The 23,333-nt window shown below is 40.1% G+C and overlaps 1 protein-coding gene across 1 annotated transcript in view; it reads right to left on the reverse strand.

The window, feature by feature from the left end:
- The window catches only part of PNPLA7 (patatin like phospholipase domain containing 7), a 128,147-nt gene that overhangs the window by 85,973 nt on the left and 18,841 nt on the right, over window positions 1–23,333 (reverse strand). The window contains exons 13-18 of the mRNA XM_009283607.2: window positions 19,914–20,014; window positions 18,861–19,007; window positions 14,595–14,672; window positions 13,534–13,739; window positions 8,195–8,326; window positions 6,829–6,952 (exon numbers count right to left, since the gene is read on the reverse strand). Of these exons, the coding sequence (XP_009281882.1) occupies window positions 6,829–6,952; window positions 8,195–8,326; window positions 13,534–13,739; window positions 14,595–14,672; window positions 18,861–19,007; window positions 19,914–20,014 (788 nt within the window). The remainder of the gene's footprint in view (window positions 1–6,828; window positions 6,953–8,194; window positions 8,327–13,533; window positions 13,740–14,594; window positions 14,673–18,860; window positions 19,008–19,913; window positions 20,015–23,333) is intronic.

Consider the following 23,333-nt stretch of genomic DNA (forward strand, 5'->3'; position numbering starts at 1 on the left):
AAGACTTACATATATATACACTCATACATGTTAAGTCTTACTTTCTGTATCTAGCTGTGTATGTGTAAGTGTATATATAAAATATATGTAAAAATTAAATAAGGCTGAGCTTGCTACCTTTTGTAATTAAGGCAGTGGGAGTCATGCTACAGGTTCTCCCGAAAGGACTGAGCCTGCATTTTGTAGCAGTGCAATGACAGTCCTGTTGCAGCAGTGAATGTCATTAAGGGACAGAAAAGGGAAAGATTATAGCTGGGGAAGGGAACTGATAACAGTCCTACCTAGTATATTTAAGTTTCACTCCTTATATACATGTGGCTGTAGAAAAGATGGAAGTTGCATGCATGTTTTGCTCCCCTAATCCAACATCACAGTCAAAACAACACCAAAAAACATACCAAAAGCTATCTGAAGCACACACACACAAAACACCCAACAAATCCATCAAATTTATCCAGGTTGTTTGAAGAGTATCTGCAAGTGCAATGCCATTTACAGGCATGCAGCGTGCTCCTCTTATGGTGAAATTATACCTGAATTTCAACAATGGAAGAAGAGGTAGCAGAACATGATGACCTGCTCAAATACTTTCCAACAAGGGAGAGATCTGATTGCTTTTGACTCAGCTTCACACAACAAGAATACCAAACCTGGCTGGAACTTTGATAATATCCTTTCCCCATCCTTCACTGCTGACTCTTCCCCCATAAATACTTTCTGTCGCCTCTGCTGGACTCTGCTTCCCGCTATTCGCTGGCCTCCAAGCATTTTCATGATGAAGAGGATCACACCTCTCTTTTACTCAATGACTCTTACTTAATGATGCTTGCCAAAGAGAAAGTTTAATCAAGAAAAAAAAAAAAAAATCTCTTTTGCTAACAACTTGTGCATTTTGCAAAGGCTAAAGGAGATGCGGTATTAACTCTTGCTATTCACAAGCCAGCTTAGTTCGATGCAGCATTTCTCAAAATGGAAGGGAAAAAGGAGCAAGGGGAAGTGCAAGAGTGTCCTGAAGGCGGATCAGAAGTTGTATCAAGAGACAGTTGATAGCTGGACGCTAGCAATGATATTATCACAAGGGAGTTGAGCTGGAAGCAGGAGGGAGACAAAAAACAGCTTAAGGAATGACAGTTTGATGTATTAAGCCACCTATCTGAAACCCAGCAGGTCACAACTTCTACCACTATCTGTCATCAAAGATCCTAATAGCCTCTAAAAAGAATTTGGCTAAGGAGATAAAGCTCTCTGCAGTTTTATCTGTGGCAGCTACAAAGCCAAATGACTCACCCCCATAACATTAAAGCCAGATAATTTAACGCCAGATCCTGTCAAAACTGTGCCTGTGGTTTTCCCAGCCAGTGATGAGACCACTAAACTGTACCACAACAGTTCTCGGTTATGAATGGTCTGTGACCTTCATCAGCTGTTAGAACTTGAGGCAAATAAAGATAAAAGAATAAATTGTTGTAGAGAAAAGAGTCAGAAAAATAGACAGTACTCAGCAGCTCACACCATAAGTGAAGATGCTGATAGGAAACCGAGGTTCAGATGGCTCAGATCAGTGACTTCAATTCAGCCAAGAACACCCTCAAGACATTTGGAAATCAGGACATCGAGCTTCTAATTTCAATCTGACACTAATTCAGCTGTGCAAATGTGAACTCATTTCTCAGAGCTTCCTCTGTCTCACTTAGCCGCTGGTAAATATTGGGGGTTTTGTTGTTGTGTGGTTTGTGTTTTGTTTGGTTTTTGTTTGTTTATTTGGAGGCTTTGGTTGGTTGGTTCGGGGTTTTGGTTTGGGGTTTTTTTATTAAATACAGTTTCACACCTAAGATGCTGCTAGGCAAGTAATAATTTTTAGTAAAATATTACCAAGACAGACGGTGGAAGAGATGGAAAGAGAACACCTCCTTTCAGAACCACATCTTCCAGCTCAGTTCTTGGACCTCATCTGCCTCCAATTTCCACAGATACGGGCTGTGCACAGAGTGCCTGAGGCGCCACTAACCTGAATTAACCTGAAATCTGTTCTTTTAGTGACTTAAAGCTTTAGAAACAGAAGAATTCACAGTCTGAAAAAATTACATGCAACTAATTGGCAAAAGACATCCACACACTTAAAAATGACAACGTAAACCAGCCTTGATAGAGTAGAACTTGCCCGGTTTTAATGCGGTTGTCAAGGGTACGATGATATTCAGCTGGCTTTGGTAGTGCCAAAAGACAGTGGCGTATGATAACATTAATACTGATAAAGAACAAAAGCCTGACAAGTGTAATCCTGATACCGGTGTGTTTCCTTTGAGGATTACTCAGCAATTAAAGATTTCTAACAGTTAGTGTTGCATTTCAAAAGGACAATGCTCCAAATCCCTAAGGAAATCATAAGCCATTTACAGATTCTTCTTGGTTTTCAACTTTTTAGAGAGAAAAAAAGCCATGCACATTTAACTGTGTTAACGAGATGAACATCTAAAACATCTAAAAACTTAAAAGAGCTGTTATTTCCAGAATGTAAAGCGTGATTTCTTCCACAGCAGAACTGGTATGCCGCAGCACCGGCAGATGAGGATTCTTTTTCTGCAATTTATCACTCGTGCTGCCCTGCATTAAAAGAAAGTATTAGGGCACAAATGCCTTTCTGCACTTATTTTGCTATTTTGCTACCGAAAAACGACTGGGTATAATCCTCCTAATAAGAAGGGGCATTCTGGTTGTTAAAAAGAAGCAGAAAGGATCTCGAATTAACCAAAACATTGCTGCAATTTTCCCACTCAGTAAGGCATTTTTGAAAGCTGACTGGTTTGCTGGTAAGACACTGCAGACAACAGTTTTATGAGGCAGGTGTCTACCAATAAGTCTACCTATAAACTACGTAAAAGCCCAGCTTTTAAAAATATTGTAAGTTCAACAGCTGTCAGTGAGGCCCCTAAGAACTGCCTCGCATTTAGTCATCTTACCGACACTGCAGCCATTCTTCAGGAACCCAGTTAAGACAAAGTGTTGACTTGCATAAAAAGCTAATTGCATACAAGGTTCTATCACATCCAGATATTTGAAGGGAGCAGGCAGCATATAAATAACTTTTATTCAGCAGATTATTCTACAAGATAGCTCTGCTGGTTTTTTTTCCCCTTCTCCTCACCCACTAGTGTCCTTCCAACAATGCAAAAAGCAAAGAGCACCCATCTCAACAGATGCTTGGAGTTGCCATCCTGTAACCCATCTGGGACAACCTATTTTGCAGGTTGTAAAAAAATACTGAATAACTGCCCCAGTCTCATCAGCAGTGCTAGGGACTACACTAAATGTCAAAGCCTGGGCCAGTTTGCCTGATATCGATAGGCCTAACAAATAAACGAATGAAAAGGAATCCTCTTTCTTAGATAACGTGTTAATGAGATCAAGATAACAAGAGTAAAAACTACAATTTGCAGCAGTTACCCAAGATCAGAACTAAAGCAGCTACATCAAGGGGGAAAAAAAAAAAAAAAAAAAAAAAAAAGAGTGTAAAATAAGCATTTTAAACAAATAACTTAGGGAAGAGAAGCCCTTTCACTCTATCAACACACAGTGGGCTTTTCTGATTTCCTCTGGGGTCACCTGGGCATGGTAGAAGTGACGCTAGAAGAGTTAGCTTGCATTTTACCCTTTAGCTCACGACAGTTCAATAGAATTAACATTTCAACATTTTTCCACAAGTGCATCTGTAGCAAACGGCACCAACAAATTAAAAGATTCCCCCCAAAATGGGTCAAATCATAGTCTCCAGACAACAGGACTTCTGTCAACTGTATTTCAAGTGGTCAACTGTATTTCAAATGGGAGGGATTTATCTAACAGATTCATCATTGTCCTTTAAAAACTACCTGGAAGGCCTTCAGTCAAGTTTTGACTTGATTTGACCAGATACAGCAACTGGAGTTGCCCATCGATAGGGTGAGCAGCAGCAAGCAGCTGGCAGTGCCCCTCCAAAAAGGCTCCCAGGGAGTAGGGATCATTTTCCCCTGACACAACTATCCTCATCACTCTTCAACTAACTACACAGGGAAGGCAAACTTTAGTTTCTAATCTGTTCTTCTCCCCCGAATTGACAGACCTCAGAAACAGATGCCATTGAGTCAGTATAAAGAACAAAACAGTTCGAGCCACAAGTTTAGCCTTGGGAGCACACACGCATACTTGAACATTAACATCTTGTCTGAAATCCTTCATTTTTCAGTGCTTTTCTTCTGAAAGCAGAAATGGCAGATACTCATCTCATGCATATGACACACAGCATTTTTAAAGTTCTGAGATAAAGGCAATAAACAAAAATACATTGACTACAAGACTCTTGTATTGTTAGTGCCCACAGTTCAGAATGACGTGGGGGGTCTTGGAAGGGTTTCAGGGAGGAACATGCCATCAGTTGACCAAAATGCCAATTACCAATACCAACTATAATTTTATTCCATGCAAGCACCTAGAACCCTCCAATTACTTTACTTTCAGGGAAAAAACCCCAACCCTACAGTAGGCTTTTAAAGGTTTATAACAGATCCTGCAGAAGGGGATAAACAAATCTTTGTAAAAGGAAAAATGTCATTCTACTAATGCCCTCTGCAAAGAACGGCTACATTAATCTTGGCAATCTTTACAAATCCTCCCCCATGTTTTCGAAAGACAGCCAGAGCATCGAGATTCGTTCAACAAATGGCAGCATGAGTCAGTGGGCCTGGGAGCTGTGGGTAGGAAGGAGTAGATGACGTCCACGGAGTCACAAAAGTCTTCAAATTATTCGTGTCATGACATGATCCAGAAAAGTGACTTATGGTTTAGACATAAACTACATGGGTATTTCTGTACCCGTGCCCAGGGACTCACCAGCAAACACTATTACAGCAAGCACGTCCCAGTCCATCCACCGAATCCACCTCTCTCTCCTCACCAGGTAAACGTTTCGTGAGCCAGCATGAAACGTTATGCCAAAACCAGCACTAGTGCTCGTACAGGAGATAAGAGTTTAGACCGTACGCTACACTGTCACTCAAAACTGCTCTCAAAAAGTAGAAGAACAGCTCTGTTGTTTTAACCCGGGAGCTCTGCAAAACTCCAGGGGCTTGACAGTGGAGCTGCAGATCACCACTGGTGAAAGAAAGCAGGGAAACGAGCAGGAAAATGCTTGTACATGTCAAAACTGACAAACCCTTATTCACACACTAAAAGGCCTCATACCAGCATGATTAGTCACAAAAGATCTCAGCTTTGGTTCCTGTCAAACCATGCCATTTTACCTTTAATGAGGTATCCCAAAGAGGTAGCCCCCCCCAAAAAAAAAAACAAAAAACAAAGAAAATTTAAGAGCATGCCTAGCAGAGAGAACAGACCTGCTTCTCCAAATACAGTCCCAAGCCAACAAAACTCCTCAGCCAGAAGTAGCCCTGATCTTGGGAAGATATCCTTAAATACTGTCCACGTATAACTCAATGAATATGGTGCAGTCACCAGTCCAGACTACCTTTGTCTTCTGCTGGGAGTAGCACCAGAATTGCCTCTTATAGGCTATGGCAGACACTTCTGAATGATATACAGTTTATTTTAAAGTTACTGGACAAGTGAAAGTGAGCTGTGAACGCACATTGAAAAGGTCGAGAGACTTCACCCTCCTTACGAGAAAACTTTTTGCTTCTCTCAAGAAAAACAACTCAGATGTTAGGTCAGTTCCCAGTCCCACACAGCACACAAGACCTCTGCCACGAACACTTTCCAATACAGATACCGGTCTGTGACCCACCTGCTGTCAGAGACAACTAGGTCTCCCATGGTGATGTTGTACTCCTGCCCCAGCTGCAGAGACAGAGCCCTCCATTATAGACATAGCCAGTGATGAAGGGAAAGAGGGAAGGTAGCAGAGGAGAACCTCTTATACCAGTGGGTAACACTCAACTGTTGGATCATGCCACTTTCAAAAATACCACCTTTTGCAATCAGCACAATCTTGAATCAGCTCTCTAGAGGAAACCAGCCTTGTACTCTCCTTCCTCTTCGTCTCTATAAACAAGAATTTCTTCCCATACTACTAATAGCAACTCTCATGTTTTCTTTATTCAGAGGTACGCTAATTCTGGCTATAAACAGATACACGTTAAATGTTTAGTTTTCGGCTCAGAAAGCAGAAGAGGGCCTGAACAACAGTCTCAGAACTACAGAAACCTTCTCCTTTTAAATATAAAAGTCAAACAAGCCATGCATATTTTATGATGTAGGACTCCCACTTCAGTTGTTCAACCAGGTCTGAGAAAAAACGAACATGGGAGAGAAATTAAACATGGATAGATACTACAATTTTGAAATCAAAAGTTGCTTTAATACCTTTTAATAACTGCACATTCCCTGACCAGACTGATGCAGCTTTGAAGTTAGCTCTGCTAACTCGGAGTGTGTTGGACTAGACACTTCCAGGGGCTCCAGCCAAACTCGATCTTTCTATGATACTAAATTTATTCAAATCACTAGTGCTCATTCCTGCAATTCTTCCTGAACTATTCTAACAGACTGCTCTCCCCTCAATGTGAAAGAAAGGAACCCGTATCACAAAAGAGCATTGTGCACGGCTTTTTGGTTTGGTTGTGACTTTTTTTTAATCTTTCTTTTTAAACCAAGTGTAATAATCCCATTAATGTATTATTATATAAAGTTTCCAGGTAGAAGGGATTTTCCATCTTTTCAACTTGTGAAAGCCCTTATCTAAGACTAACAATTGATCAGAGCAAGATTTGGTTTGTTTAGCGTGGAGTCAATACCAATTTCTCAGCTGAACAATTAATTTTTTAAACTGGCTCTTACCACTCCAATTAAGTCTCCTCGTCCATATTCACCCGTCAGGTGCTTTTTTCCATCATCCATCCGTATGACTGAGCGAAGTCGACCATTCAACACAATGTACGTGCAGTCCGACTTGTCACCCTGCCTGCAGGAAGAATAATCAATAACGAAGATTAGTGAAGCATCTTTGCTCAGCAAATGCATCTAGAGTCTTTTAATAAGTTGATCATCTTTCCCTACCTGGCTTAGAGGACACAGGAAAACGTTTAACCAACAGTTAAACATAACAAGCAAACAAGAAACTGAACAGGCATCTGTTAAAAGGTGACTTGAAAATATGTTTAATGTTTAAATGTACATGCTTTGCACAACTGGTTAATGTTGGGTCTGGAAGCAGATGACCAGAATGCAAGTGGTCTCTAGGGGAGACAACAGGCTCGTAACTGGTTACAGCAGGAGCTTGTCGTCGTTGCAAGGTCAATACAGATGCACAGAGAAATTCTGCAAGTCAAAGAGAAAACCCCCTGAGTGGCTCAGGATTTGGATTCCTTTCAGTGCACACATCTTGGTCTATCAGGAAGGTTTTGCTATATCAAGTTTGCATGATTAAGAGTGCTGTTTGGCATGCAGATTTCCAGCATAACCTAGCGCATGGATGAAATGCCGTACTTCTGGTGGTGGAGTTAAAACTAATGCAAGGAATTCCGAAAGATTTTAACAAGATTTTGACAGCTATGACTGCTTTGATGCACAAAGTAATCCAAAACTTCCATTAGCATTAGTGCTGCAGGTATAGTTATAAAAATTAATATAATAATTATATAGAACACATACGAAATTAGACCTTTATTCTCCCACCACTGCAGCAACCATATAATGGCTCAAAAGTATCCTAGTACAAAAGTACATAAAACTAAGTTTTCCCAAGGATAACTTTTGCCCCTTAAACATAAAATGCAGTGCCTATTTTCAATTTACTATTGAATAAGCCTAACTGAATTACCTTTTTGTTGTTTATTTTAGAAAGGCTGAAAAACTCTTTGAGCAATAGACGTTCATGCCCTTAACAATGCAGAAACTACCACCAGAACATACAACTGCCTATGTCTTAATCGATTATGTCACTTCAAAAGCTTGCCGAGACAACATAAAGGATGAGAAATAGTATGAAAGAATTTTAATAACACCTGGAGACAAGACACTGAAGCAATGTTGATGGGCACTGTAGAAAGAAAATAATCTCAAAATAGGCAAACAGATAAACCTGATGGAATGGTTGATAAATTTAGTCCAATGAGTTTCTTATTCTATGTATCACCAAGGGAGCACAGCTCCTATGAAAATGTAAATATTCAACAGACAACATACAATTTTGTCCACATCTTACCTGTAAACAGCTCGTCCAGCCTCAACCTCCATCCAATCCAGGGCAAAGTCAATTTGCCTAACAAACGGGGACATTCTCTTCACAACAGTGTGGGCCACACCGAGAACTACGCTTGGCTGCTCCCGCATTATCCTAGAAGGAAAAAAAGCCTTATTCAAGTACTTCCCCAAAATAGGAATAGGTAGACACAGATACAACATCCCGATGCAGCTGTTGCCAATGCAACTGGGCAGTTAGATAGGCACTAATTCAGAAGTTAGTACATACCCATACACACACTCCACTATCACCACAACCACACTACATCAGTGATAGTTTGATGAAGTATGGGGCTGGCTGGCCTTCCAGCCTAGCCCAAATTAAATGTCACTCAAAGTTGACACTGTCCTAGTAGCAGTAGGACTACGCTAGTAGGATGCTAGCTAGTCCTGCTGTCTGGCCCAACTTCCTTCTTTAAGTGAGCAGCAGGATGGATGGGAGCCACGCTAGCTCTTGTTTGAGTCGACCTCCAAACCTCCGCTAAACTCAGGTCTCTTATAACTCAGGAAAATGTTCATACTGCCCAGAAGATTGTCCCTCCCTGCCATTCTGCACCTCTCAGTCTCTCACACGTGCACATGTGCTCACAGTTTCACCCAGATTTTATTTCAGGTATTGTACGCAAAGTCTGATGCTCTTCAAAATAAGAGACCTGCTCTGTATTTCAAATGTTCCCTTTTCCCTGCTGCAAAGACCACAAAGAACTGAAACATCTCCTAATAAAGCTTCTGATCTTCACACTGAAGCTTTTGAGTGATGCTTAAAGTCTTTAGTAGTAAAGATACCATGTAATTCAATACTTTTCCCAAACCAAAAAACTTTGAGAATGTTCTTTCAGTGGTAACTGCAAACTCAACACTGACTGCGAGGCCCGAGGGAAATCACGCTCAGAGACACCTGGTAACTGCTCACGAATGTCTTATTTCTCATTCTTTTTAGCCTAAAGATCACTGCATCCCGTTACCTTGTGAGTAAGCACTCAAATTCTTACTGAAGCACTACTCCACAGGAGTGAACTGATCACGCACATCTCTAAACGGTGTACCCGTTAGGACATCTTATCTTTTCTGTTCCCGCACAGAATCAAGAGCAATTGATGGCAGACTACTAAAAAATAGTTATTTCACAAGAGGCAGCACAATTCAGAAAGAAGTAGGTAAGTGTATGCACACCCAGTACGTGACGTGCATGCAGATAGAGATAAGGGAGCTACGTTAAAGCCACACATGGGCAGAAACAAAGAGAAAACGATAAATACTTAGTATGTTTTCTGCATCAATGTTCCCTTTACAATGAAGATACCAGACTGCCATAAGACAATCTACTTAGGAGACCCTGTGTACGTGGGAACTCTCACTAAGCACAAATCATATAAGCTTCGTATCTAACCTCACACCCTAAAAAATAGGGAGGAGGAGAGAAAGGCATGGAAAGAGCACTGTCAGTCTTTGTTCCCTAACTGAAATACGGTTCCTTGTGGACCACTGTAACTTGGCAGAAATGAGAGAAAGCCCGAGTAGAGATCCATAATCCTAGAATGTGGTAACAAAAGCAAACTCACCAGGAGCCTGGATGAAGCACAGAAACTTCCCTAAAGTTTCTAAAACATCAGATCTCTCATTCATTAGTCCTATAGCTGCAGCAAGACACCCAGAGCTAACAGTGACTAGGGGTCAAGTGCAGCACACGGAGCACTGCAGGGAGCTTTCATGTTTATCTACTCTCCTTACCCAATGCCTCAAATTACTACTTTTCGCAATAATGAAGCTTATAATTTCTTCAGCCGAAATCCCTGAATTTGAAACAGAAGAGATTCATAGGTGTATATCCCATATTCCATACTAAGCTCATCGCATGCATACCCCTGCCCTCATATATGCTACTAGGTAAATTAAACTGAACACCAACTCTTGCATTTAGCACTGTTTAAAATCCAGCCCTCCAAACAGGATCACGAAAAAGCAGGACAGCTTTCCTCTCCTGCCCCTCTTCTCTTGCCCCGAGGCTTCCATGTGCCCCCCATCTCCGACCCAAGATGCCTACAGATCACCTTGGTTTTGATAAGCTAGTATTGCACGTGCAAACAACAGGTTATCTTACGGAAACTCTACCACACTACCGTGACTTGGAGCAAAGGACAAAGGAGCTGGAAAAGGCACCCCAGGATAAGCACTAATAAACAGACAACCCTAATCCCTCAACACACGCAAAACACCCAGCCCTACCCCCTTCTCAGCTGATTTAAAAGTTAAATAAACTCCCTGAAAACTCCTGAATGGTTTAGCTCATTATTTTTACTCTACTTGCTTATTTAGCCCTCAAAGTCTCCTCTCACACAGGCTGTCTGCTGTGATCAATAAAAGCCATTTACTCCTTTTCCTCGCTCAAGATATGTATCTTAATACTTAATGCATTCAAAATGTAAACTACTAACAGGCTGCTTTTATTTCCATCTGGAGCTCTCTGTTATTTCACTGAGTGCTATACAGCTTCTAGAAGAGTATTAGCATGGAAAGTAAAAGCCCACCCTTACGCACAAGAAGAGAGAAGCAGATTTTTCCCGCCTCCCCTGTTATCAGCCCGGTTTCCTTCCTTTCACCTGGGCATTTTCATCTTTGCTCTTCTGCTTTGCACATGCCTGACACTGGGAAAACTAAAAGCCAAAGCTCTGTACTACAGAAACCTGTTCCTGAAGGGATCCTCAGGCTTCTTTATTAGAAAGCTCACCAAATACAGTGATGAAAAGGCTAAACTAGTGCCTGTGAAAGCCTGGGACTTATGCAGATATTCTTGTGGATGCAATTTGATATTCAGCTTGGCTGGCAATACAAAATAAAAATCAAAGCATTCCTGCTAACCTGGCAAGTGCACAAGATTAAGACTCTAAACTGTGAAATTTACTGAAGCAGAAAATGTGACAGAGTCCCTAGTACTGCAGAACCTGAACATATTCCCTCAAGAGAGTGGTGACAACTTGATTACGCTGTTCGTCAGGAGACACCAACAGTTGCAGCGTAGGCACTGCACACTTAGTACATCAGTTCAGCAAAATAGCAAAGCATTCAAGGTATATACTATATAATTAGCTTGTGTCACCCCTATACTTAAACTCTACATTTACAGATAGTTATTTAGTCGTGTTAGTACCACGTAAAAGGCTCCTGCCTCAAAATTTCAGTGAAAAGTGTTGTCCAACACCCAACATGCAATCCTAAAGCCCACTGGTTTGCTAGAACTGGCAATTCTAGCCCCTGCTGGGCTACTTCCATTACTGTGCTCTTTGCCTAATGGCAACTATTAACCATGTTCTTTCTGCTTTGCCTTCTCATTAATTATTGAGAAAAAACACATACAAAGTTCCAGGGCAGCTCAAAGAAAAAGAGTAATATATTTGACAAGAAAGGAAGAAAGGAATTTTGGAGAATAATGGAGGTTCTTGTCAAATTTCTTCTGGTCAGTAAGATAAGAGCCAAAAATAAAAAAAAGAAAAGAAAAAAAATCATTCCTGTGAGATTCTGAGCGAAGGAGAAAGCCTAACATTGTAGGACTATGAGCACAGAATTTGGCACAAAAAGTGGAAAATAAAACATTTCTAATTTTATCAACAAGTTTTTCTTTCTCATAGAGTCCAAAGCAAAAATGAACAAACTTGAAGAAACCTCATGCTTTTCAAAGACTTTCTACAATGGCACTTTTAAATATAGGAACAGGAGTTAGAAGTGATAGAAAACTTGGGTTTCCGGAGAAATTGTGAAGATGGAATGCTGGAAGATCACAGAGATCGTAAAATGCAGAGAACTGGCAATAGACCTTTTAAAGGTGAAAAAGAAAGATTTGCAAAGGTCCCAGAAATGATGAAGAGGTGATGGCAGTGACGGGTTTGAGATCACTGACTGGTAAGGAGTTAATGGAAGCGAAAAGGTAAGTTGGAATAAACAAGAGACAACTCGATTCTCGAGAGAGAAGAGAAAACTCGGGAAAATGAGCTCAAGCAAAGGAGTCAATCCAGGACTGAATATCAAAACTGAAAAACAGGAGGAAAAGGTAGAATCTGACTAGTTGGCTGAGACAACAAAATGAAATTTAAAGTAAAAAACAAGTGAGAAAACAACAGCAGAAAAAGAAAGAAAGAAAAAGTAGGAGTTCAGAAGAAATAGATCCGATAGCGCATGGAATGGCACAAGTGGGGAGCATCTATCAGAAATTAGGTCAAAGAGTTGACATCCACTGCACAGACCTGGAAAAACACAGCTAATCAACCAAGCACACTGCTGAGAACAGAATGTTCAGTTTTATAGCATACAGCCTTTTGCCTGAGGTGAAAAAACAAAAATCACAGAATAAGATTCTGTGGTAGAGTTGATTAGTAATACAAACAATTAGAATTATTTAGAAAGTAAGAAGTACACGGAAATACACAAAATAATAGTGGCCTAGAAAACACAACCTCAAAAAGTCCTACACATAACACAGGACTGATGGCACATTCAAGCAGAAGTTGAAAAAGGAGATTAGAAAAGGAAATAGAGGTATTTGACACAAATTACGTGTTTGAACTAATAGTAAGTCTTAACAATAGGATCATGGAATAAATCAAGAGCATTAATCGTTAATATTGGACAATGAGACTAACCACAGTCATCATATCGGGTTTAGGTGTGTGGTTTTTAATCAAGAAATACCTATATCCCCCTTTAAGCATTAAGTCACAAGTCATGTACTACTTCCAAGGTCCAGAAAGGAACCTGTCTTGCACAGGGGGCATTATTCTTTGACCAATTCTATTAGTGAGCATTGAAAACCTACAGTTACACCAAGACCAATCATTCATAAGACATCCAACAGCCCGGGCTGTGTTTGGAAACTGCACTGGGGTGGTTCTCCAGCAAAAAGGAATAATGAATCTAAGAGAAAGGGCCTGGCAAAGAAGCACTTAAGCCAGCAAAGCATAGGCTCTGGCCAGACTTTCTCATTTGGATTATGAAGTATACAAGTCTTGGGTCATAAATCACACCCCATTGGGTTAAGTGCTCTATAAACCCGGAACAAAGGAGATACCACCATTTAATATTACCATGTTCCCTGCATTACCTCTTGCTGGAGATAAAGCCATCTGATAGATGGGTCAGAGCTCATCTGGGCTCTTAAAACTCTCACGTAAGCTATCTGGTTTGCTACAGCACGTACTGTAGCAGTACTACGCCACACATACATCCATTTGTTCAAAAGGGCCATAAAAAATAAAAAATAATAATAATTAAAAAAAAAAAATCAATACATGTTTTCATGGCAGAACTCACTCATAGAAATGGGACTTGGAAATAGACAGGAAGCTGCAGTCTCGGTTGGCCTTGATGGTGAAAATCAGTGGTTCCCCAGTCAGGACAGCGAGCTGGCCTACGAGTTCTCCTGGATGGGTAATGAACAGACAGGTGTCCTCCTCCGAGTCTATCTTCCGTTGGTACACGTGAAGCATCCCCGAGACCACAAAGCAAACATTAACATCCTGGAGAAAATGGAAAAAGAGCTCAATAAAATCCCCTAAGATTTTAAAAGCAATTATCACAGTGACAGTACTATCATGACCGATCTGTTTTCCAGAAAGCTCCCTATAGATTTTGAACAATTAGGTGATAAAATAAGACACAATAGTGAATTATTAAAAACAGGTTATGAATATTTAAAACTAAGCAGCCACAACATTGAAAAATGTGTTTCTCTTTGTATGGTTATGAAAAATGAAGGCTGCATCTATAAGATCTCAAGAAATAACAACGGAATTGAGAATGGAGGTAATGGGGTAATCACAGCAGCATGATGAGGGACATCGCAGTTCAGCAGAGCAGAATACAGCAGCACCATAACTGGAGCTGCCCCTCATCTGCTTTACATAAGCTTGTCTATTTACACAGTATTATTATAAATTAATCTCATTATATCCTAAATACACTTTGCTATAAACAAATAACCCTGGATTTCTATTGTATGGGGGGAAAAAATACTTTAGTGCAACCAAGTGACATGACCGAAAGCCTGCAGTGCAGGGCATGATAAAGGGCTGCCCAGTCTCCATACCTCCTCAGGAAGGATGGAGGTATGATACTCCATACCTTCTCGTGAAGGTACCCAAGAGCTGAAACCAGACAGGTACCAGATTTCCACTCTGGCTCTGGCTACGCTGCTTACTCTGTGTGGGCAGAAAGGCTGAGAGCTGGGATTGTTTCACCTCAAGAAGAGAAGGTTTGGGAGGGGTCGGGGGGGGATTTTTTATTTACCGTCAATGTGTATAAATACCTTATGGTGGAGGGCAAAGACTGAGCCAGACTTACGTCCTCTCTACTCTCAGATGACGCCCACTCACCTGATCTCCTTGCCTCGATAGCACAGTCCCAGCAGTAACCTGATGCAGCGTCACTTTGCCATTCAACAACGAAGGATCCTGGAGAAGAAAGGGGCGGGGGGTACAATTTACTTGTCGGTGCACATGTAAAGATCCGAGAATGTGAGGAAGCATTGAAATAAAGCAAATAAGAATAATAATTACTAAAGACAATGTAATAAGTACTTGAATCTCTTTTAAATATGGTGCATGATTTTTATATTTCTCTACCCAACAAACATTTCTTCCAGAAGAAAAAAGGTTTCATTCGTTTCAATTGATCAGACTTAGATTCTTAAGGATTTTACATTTGTCAATTTTGCCCCCAGACTCTTTTAAGGGTCTATAACAAAAAAAGACCTATATCAGCTGGCATGAAAATCATGAAATATGAAGTTATTTTCAAAGGAAGGTGAAACCAGAAGAGAGTGTCTACATCATGGAGGAACTGGACGAGATGATCTAACACTTGCTTTATTGCAGCCCTCCCCTGGTCACACAGCTCAGCTGTGCTGTGCATACATGGCAGGTTTTCATACACACTGTAGACCAAAAGCTTCCCCAAAGTAACGAATTCTGGCGTGCATGCGCACATGGATTGCACGGGACAGTGGGAATTTTCCTCCCGACTGAAGAACACAAGGGAGGGAGGGTCTTTCCAAAAGCCTGCCCTCAGTTTGTACTCAACCCCAAATCCTTGCAATAGCAAGGAGCTGATCTGGTTAAGTGCATCAGCTGATCAGAAGACTCCTTCCCAGCTCCAAAGCTGGTCACCACCGTAATCCTGAGTACGTTACACAGACAACCACCAGGCATGGAGAGAATTTTCTTTCATCTCAAAGAACTGCCCATACAATTTGGTGTCCCGTGTGCAGTCGGTATCAAACCCTAATGCTTCAGGCCACCTTTGCTTCAGCAAAACTTTCACCCAAACCAGCAAATCTTTAAAAGCTCAACAATTTATTATCATCATCGGAATGGGTAGGAGCAAAAATGCAGGCTCAATTACGTGATTCTTGCTTTATGCTAAAGAGTGACAGTGCAGTCCTGGCGTCTCACAGCTTAACCTCTGCAAGGCAGAGCCGGACACTACTGTGTCCAGTACTTTGCCACAGAGGTAGAGCCACTAAAAGCAAGAGAGCTGCATGCAGCACAAGCAGCAGAGCAGCATCTGCCCATAGTCATTAACCTTACTGCAGCAGGAAAACAATAAAGTAAAGCTGCAAACATTTTACCATTGTAATTGTTATGCCAGGTTTTTCTCTTTTCATTTTTGGTTGGAAAAAAAATAGAGCAAGTGAAATAATCAGAATTATTCTTTACACCTACAGCTGATAAAAAGAACAGATTTTCATCAAAAAATAGGTTTTTATTGAAACCAATCTGTTTCAGGGGAACATATCCTATGCAAAGAACCTGACAAGCACCTGTCAAAATATTTCAGTTCAGCAATATCAACTCAACTAATTCTATGATGTTTTTTCTATATTTATACATTTATGGCTGTATAGTATTACCGATATTAAAGACAAAGTTTTAACTACGAAAGTATCTCACAGTAAGGGAATACAAACTCCCTCATGAGCTCTACTTATCAACGGCTTTTTTTGGCTGCATTAGCTCTGACAAAAATTGTTGCAAAGATTTTCTTCATGTCTAAGATTACTAAAGTATTGGAATAGATGGCAGTGAAAGCTGTGAAGTCCTCATCATTGGAGATCTTTAAGAACAGGTTAGACAAAAACCTGCCAGAAATGACTTAGCAATATTTGATTCTGCCTTGGGCATGAAGAGACTGAATGACCTCCAAGCAGTCCTTGAAATCCTGCTCTTCTGCGCTGTTACCACACTGATTAAGCAACAAAGGAGTTGACAAACAAGATCACAGACAAGATCCATCCTGTCTAGTATCTTCCCTCTTGAATGGGCAAGAGCAGCAAACCCAAATTCAGCATTGCATAGTTACAGGGTTTGAACTAAATAACTTGGCACTGATCCCCTCAGCCTCATCCAGCCACTGGCTTTTAGGAAAAGTCGTTGCTAGCACAACAAAATCCATTTCACAGCAAGTTTCTTTCTTTGTGTTACTATAATAGATAATAAATTAGCAGAGGTTTATGATGCAGAAGTGAAAGCACAAACCACTTCTAAACAATGAACAAAAGCAGTAATTAACTGGGACAGACAAATATTTTTTTTGTCAAAGGAAGCGACTTAATTCTCTTATAACCGACGCAGAAGATATGCCCTGCAACATTGTTTAACTCTCATATCAAAACTGCAGATAAAGCTGAAAACATGTAAAAGTTGCATGAGATTGAAAACCATTCATGACAGAGACCCAAGGAATTCAAGTTATTTAAAAACAAAAGAAAAAAAAGAAAATCTTAATTCTGAAGTCAGATACCTAAGGGTCATTTGAAATAATATTGCCTCTCTCCTACAGTAAATCATCCCCCCCCTTACAGTCTCATGAAAAAAACCAACCAAGCAACCAAAAAACAAACCACCACCATCTGTCATCAAAACATCTTGATTTTATTCACACTGATTGGCTGCTCTGAAAAATGACATCTTAAAATGCCTCCAGCCAGCTAAGAAATAAAAGATCTAATCTAATTTTTAAAGAGAAGAGCTTACAGAATTCATTTTCTTCCTTAAGTAGTATTGAACACAAATATTTTAAACACAATAAGATTTTTCTTCCATTGCCTGTAGAAGAATCAACTTTTGCTATCCTGCATAGAAAAAAATCAACATTGACCTTTAAATGAGATTTCTAGCATTTGGCTACATTCCATCAGATTCTTATTTGCTTGTGAAAAACCTGAGTTGCTATAATATCAAAGTTTGAAAAGCCTACCTTATTTCATTATTATTTAGATCTTCATGTTAAAAACACTGCCTATTAGGTGCTGCATTTTAAGGATACTGTTCCAATTAACTTCAACTCTAATCTGTTTACTTGTTAATTACTGAGAAATTTATTCTAGATTCACAAAAACAAAAAAAGTGCTGTAATCGGTAGTTTCAGTGATGCTGGAATTTTTGCTCGTGATCCAATAGGTCTAAAAGGGAAGACATCAGTTGTATATTGGATATATTGGATACAAACTTTTGTCACAAGTGGCGTCTGAGGCCAGTCCTATCAAGAACAAAAGGCTGAACAGAACAGATGAAAGTATCTAGCCCTATTTTATTCTATCTGTAACAAGAATTTCTTCTAAAATAGTCTGTAGCCTTTCATGAGGATATAAATGCCTGAAAAAAACTGAAAATTAACGTAACAAGACAGTTAAGTCTCCTGCAGACTAACAGCCAGTACTGCACCCCTTAGTCAAATCAGTGACAATGTAGAGCACGTATCTCGAGCCTCACTGCTGGTAGCTGAAAGATCATGACCAAGATTTCAAAGTTGCAAGGGGAATAATTTGGAAGTCAGCAGGGAATGTTAAAATCCAAAAGTAAAGTCTTTTAAATTCTAGCAAGTGTCGCTTGGTGAGACCTCTTAAGGCAGAGGAGGAGGCTGCAGCAGCTGTGCCCAGGCCTCTGGCAGCATCAACAGACTTGAGTTACTGAAATATAAGCTGTAAGAAAACTAGGGTATCTGTGACTGATTTGGACAGATGTGCAATTTTCCCAAATTGTCTGATTAGCTGCATGAACAGACACACCTCTGTAATGAAATGCAGCTGGAATCATAGGAACGATGAAAACAAACATTTGCATTCCTTCTTACAACGTGAAGGTGATAAGCAGGGGCCGAGCTCAATGACGACTGTGAGGGCACCAAGCATCTAACTTGGAATGGCATGGCACAGTCACTCAGCTGTGAAATGCATTCATAGCCAATGGCCAAATACAGAGTAATTCCAAAAATCAAACGAGGCACTCAGATGCTATGCCAACAGGATTAATAGATTCAACAATCACCTGAACGCCTTTACAGAACTTCTTCGCACGGGATGCGAGAGCATGAAATTACAAGGCAGCAGAAATTGCACGTTTACTTCTCACACGGATAAATTTGTACACAGTGAGAAAAGATTCATGCAGTGCATTTCAGTATAGTCTTTTCAAATGGCAGAATAATTTAGATTTATTTCAGTCCTGCTAATAACTTCAACAGACTTGAGAATAAAACATTCAGATAGTCTACAGTGTACTAGGGAGACAATATACTTTTTAGTGCCTGGCAGAATGAGGTGAAAAGCAAAACCAAAGCCATTTCTTCCTGCAATAACTTACATCAAGTTTCATCAAGGTTGAAAGGTCTTTCTTTGCTGCTTCAACGATGGCATCGATATGTTTGCTGTTACAGGAATCTTGCACAGCACTATAATGGAAAACTGCTGAAGGAGTTTCTGTCACCGTCACCGTCTTCTTCAATATTGACTGCAAAGAACAGATACAACAAGTATCAGTTTAGATGTTATAATTGGCACCTACCCAGCAAAAACTTGCTGTATCATCTGTGTTCTCGATCCACCACAACTGGTGGCCTGGGGGAAAAAAAAAAAAAAAGCTAGGTTTCCAAAAAAGCAACAGCTCGCTACCTTCATTATCCTTGTATTTTTCTGCAAAGCTTGACACTCAAGTCAAACAAAGTTACGCATCACAGCTTGCGAAAGGGAAGAGTAAGAGACTTCAGAACCCGGGCAGCTGCCAGCTTGACAGAACTAAAACTTGATCAACACCGTATACAAAGATGGAGGAAAAGATAAAATGTCTGTCAAGGTCACACTGAGCTGCCACAGTTTCTCTTCAGATTTTGGCTTGCAGTTTTATAATTCAAGAGCATTTTTGTGCTCTTAACTTCCAGGTCAGTATTCGTAAAAAGCAGACCACAAAAAGAAAAACAGATTTATAAAACATGACTGAAATCCTACAGGAAGTTCACAGGCTGATACAAGTTTTTTAATTCCTTGCTGCAAAGTAGTTCTCACAAATAAAGTATGGTCTGACAAATTCACCTTTCCAGATAATCCTCTTCATGAGTCAGAGGAAGGCAGTACCTAAAATCAAGAAGTTGCAGCAGTGCTTTCTCATTACTTGCCAAGGGAATCTCCACAGAGTTTCAAGATCTGCACTAAAAAGCCTGAACAGTCACCAAAACCTAACTGAGACAACTGTAAGTTAAAACACACCAATACAAGACCACCAAATACCACAACTCATACAGAGTTGGGAGGGCAGCGTTTCGAAGTATGGGACAAAACATTTAAATTACTCAAAGGATAACGATGAGTAAGGAAGTACAACGCAAGAAACATGCTGGAGTCTCCAAAGGAGAAGACCTACCTTGCCCACAACGGGACTGCTGGCAGTGTCCTCCGAGCCAAAGTGCACTCTGGCTCTTTCATATGCCATGTCCATGTCTGACTTTGCACCGCTGGAATTATCTACGAGCAATATAAAAATCTTTTTTTAAGCACCCCCTTTATTACAGTTTCTCAGAAATAGCAGATAGTACACGAAGTCGAGCAACTTTTTGTTTGTTTGTTTCTGAAGCTGAGGATAAAATAGAAAGCGGCCCTCACAGGTCTCACTTATTTAATTCATGAATTTGAAGTCACTAACAACTTCTGCTCCTTACTTCCCAATTTTAATACATCTTAATTATATTAGCTCCTTGGCTGTCCCATCCACCTTCCAGGAACTTATCTGAGATAATCAATAATGCAAACATAACTGGGAAATGCTTTCTATTTAATTACCTTCAATAGGATACCCACATATCAGCCTGATGATTTACAGATGGGTTGAAGAATCATGCAGAGATTGCAATTTCCTTTAACAAATAAACCTATAATAATTTCTATCATATTTCTATGCCTAATATATCTCAAAAATATACTGTATTCAGAAAAATTTAAGTTTTCTCCCTTACACTTTTTTCCTTCTGTTACTACATTGTTCTTATACTTTTGCTTTTTTAAATACAAATTGCTGCTCAAAATCAGGACGGACCCTTAGGAAAAGCAATTGTCTCTCCTGACTATTAGGTAACAAAATTCAGCAAACTCTGAAAGGGCTCAAATTTTTAATTCTGAATTCCTCCCCCATCCCCCCCCGCCCCACACACACTTGAGTTTGCCCAGGATAGCCCTGATCTTTGGAAAGTTGCCTTTTGGAAACATGGAACTACCCTATATTTATACCCTTGTTACATATGATCATGTGAAAATATTACCCTCCCATGAACAGCTGTCTACAAATTTAATTTCAAAAATACAATTATTTTATTTCTGAAGGAGCTTGACTCCTATCTCCGCCCCAGGTAAGACAAGGAGAGAATCCTACTGTCCCAAGGATTCAGATCTACCTCAGAGTACTCCTTTCATGTTATCTACAAATACGAACAAATCTTTGCATGTAGTAAATCCACATCTGCCACTGGGGTCATAACATCATTTAATGACCAGCCTCCAAACAAGAAACCCAACAAGTTGACCCAAAGGACTGTCATCAGCAAAACTTACAAACTGTGAGACAAAAAAAAAAAAAAGAGCTGTTGATGCTACTAACTGGATTTCATACACACTGCAACATTAAAGACCCTAAATTAGTTATAAACAAAAAAAGCTAGGCTAGTAGAAATAGCAGCATGGAACTCCATATGGGCTGATTTGACTACCTGTCAATTATACTGCCCCACAAATCACAGTGTCAGCATAATTACTAAGCCCCAATACACCAAGTGCACATTAAATCTAAACACACACTTCTCAGGTTAAACCTAAATAATCTGATAATGGGCACGTAGGCATGAAAAGCATCCTCTACATAGCTGTGCATATTAAAAAAATCAGAGAGAGGAAAAAGAGGAGGCATTCTAAGAGTGAAAGCTTATGTCTACTAGACTTCTATTCAAAGTAGAAGTCTCCATCTCAGTCATAGATACGAGCTTCCCACACAGTGATTAATTAAACTGTCTTATTGCTCAAATGGGATTTAGAAAGGATACAGCAGAACAAGCTTTAACTAGAACTGTTGAGTCAAAAGAACAGAAGGCAGTGGGAAACTCAAGAGTGGAATGCAATCCTGTTTGATGAACACATGCTCGCTGGTATCCCACACACTGCTGGTATGGAAGTCACTGCAAAAACAATGGCAACTGACACAGTCCCTGGCAGTATTTCAGCTGCCTCTTTCCTTCCAAGTACTCGCTCACTGAACTACCTGCTTTTCCTAATGCAGGTGGTCCTGTGCTCCTGCATGCATGCTGTAGGGTCACGGCTTCAGTTTTGAAGAAGGAAAAGCAGCTTCTCTTAACTCTTGATAAAAAATCCCCGGACAAACAAACCAATAAAAGATAACTGATATTCAGTTTTGAGAAGGAAAAGCAGCTTCTCTTAACTCTTGATAAAAAAATCCCCGACAAACAAACCAATAAAAGATAACTGATATTTAACCTTAAAAAAATTAAGTTGGGAACATTTACTTCCAGGAACAATAAAACTGATGAAGTTACCACATACAAAAGATCCCGTTGGTTTTTTTGGTTCATCTACTTCTTCTGTCCCCCAGCCCAGATACTCTACATGACTTAATTACATGTTTCTGCACATAAAGGGTTAGTATACTTAAAAAGTAGACTATCCTAAGTTGGCAGGATCCTATTTCCTCATCTACACAATTGTTATGTTTCAAGTTAGATAGCTATACAAAAAACAGAAGAACAAATTACACCCCAACCTCAGGAGCAACTGAGGCAAAAATGTTTTCCCCAAAGTCATTTTTAGCAGTTTTGGTTAATTCTAATGAGCCAAGCAAATCAAAGAGATGCTGAGATAATAGCACCTGTATGACTCTAACAACAGACAGTTCTCCTCTCTCTGAATCAATAATAAACACAGTCAATATTCCCATGGAGTCTGAACACACAGTAAGGTAGTGGAATAGAATCTGAAGCAAAATCTTGATCCTTTCCTTACAGAAATCAAGATACTTTCCGCGCAAGCTAAACAGTGACTATAACCTCAGTGCAGTGAACAGAAATCAGCTCCGTTAACTGAGGCAAATCATAATTACCCAATTAGATATGCTCCTTCTGTCGGTAAAAATTAATTTTCTCTCTCTGCTAAGCTCTGTGTACCCTGACATAACTCTTATGACACATGAAAGGAAGGACAAATGGACATATTCACTGTTAAGTATGCAGGGATCCTTCCACATAAAAGCTTCTAAGAACACACATGGACTCTACCTTAGAAGCGTTACAGGGCTGCATAGGCAGATCTCACTGAACTACTTTATTTACCTGGTGGAAAAATGGCTATGTTCAGAGTAAGCGTTACTGAATCCACCGCTAAATCAAGTCTGCTGGTACATTTTATAATGCATAGTGCAAAACAACCTAAGACATATGAAAATAAACCCAAGTCTTGCACGGGTCACTTCAATATTTTCCCTTAATTTGTTTCCCTGGTTTAGAAAGATGATCTACTTATCACTAGCCAAAATCCTAACTTCTCTGCCACATCCATCCCTCTGGACAGTAACATGGAAGTTATGAAAAACTGTAACTGGGACATTGTACATTTGCACAGCAGAAACTGAAGAGAAAGTGAATCAACTCTCTATTGTTAAAAATGAAGCAGGATGCTACTACCCGTTCTTCTCTTCTCTACGTACCACCAACTTAACTGGATAGCAACAAGTGTTAGAAACCTTACACTGGGGAAAGCCCTCAACGCTGAGGGCTGCCTCAGCCTGTCT

This window comes from Aptenodytes forsteri, unplaced genomic scaffold (genome assembly GCF_000699145.1).
Source record: "Aptenodytes forsteri isolate BGI_AS27 unplaced genomic scaffold, ASM69914v1 Scaffold518, whole genome shotgun sequence".
Lineage (NCBI taxonomy): Eukaryota > Metazoa > Chordata > Aves > Sphenisciformes > Spheniscidae > Aptenodytes > Aptenodytes forsteri.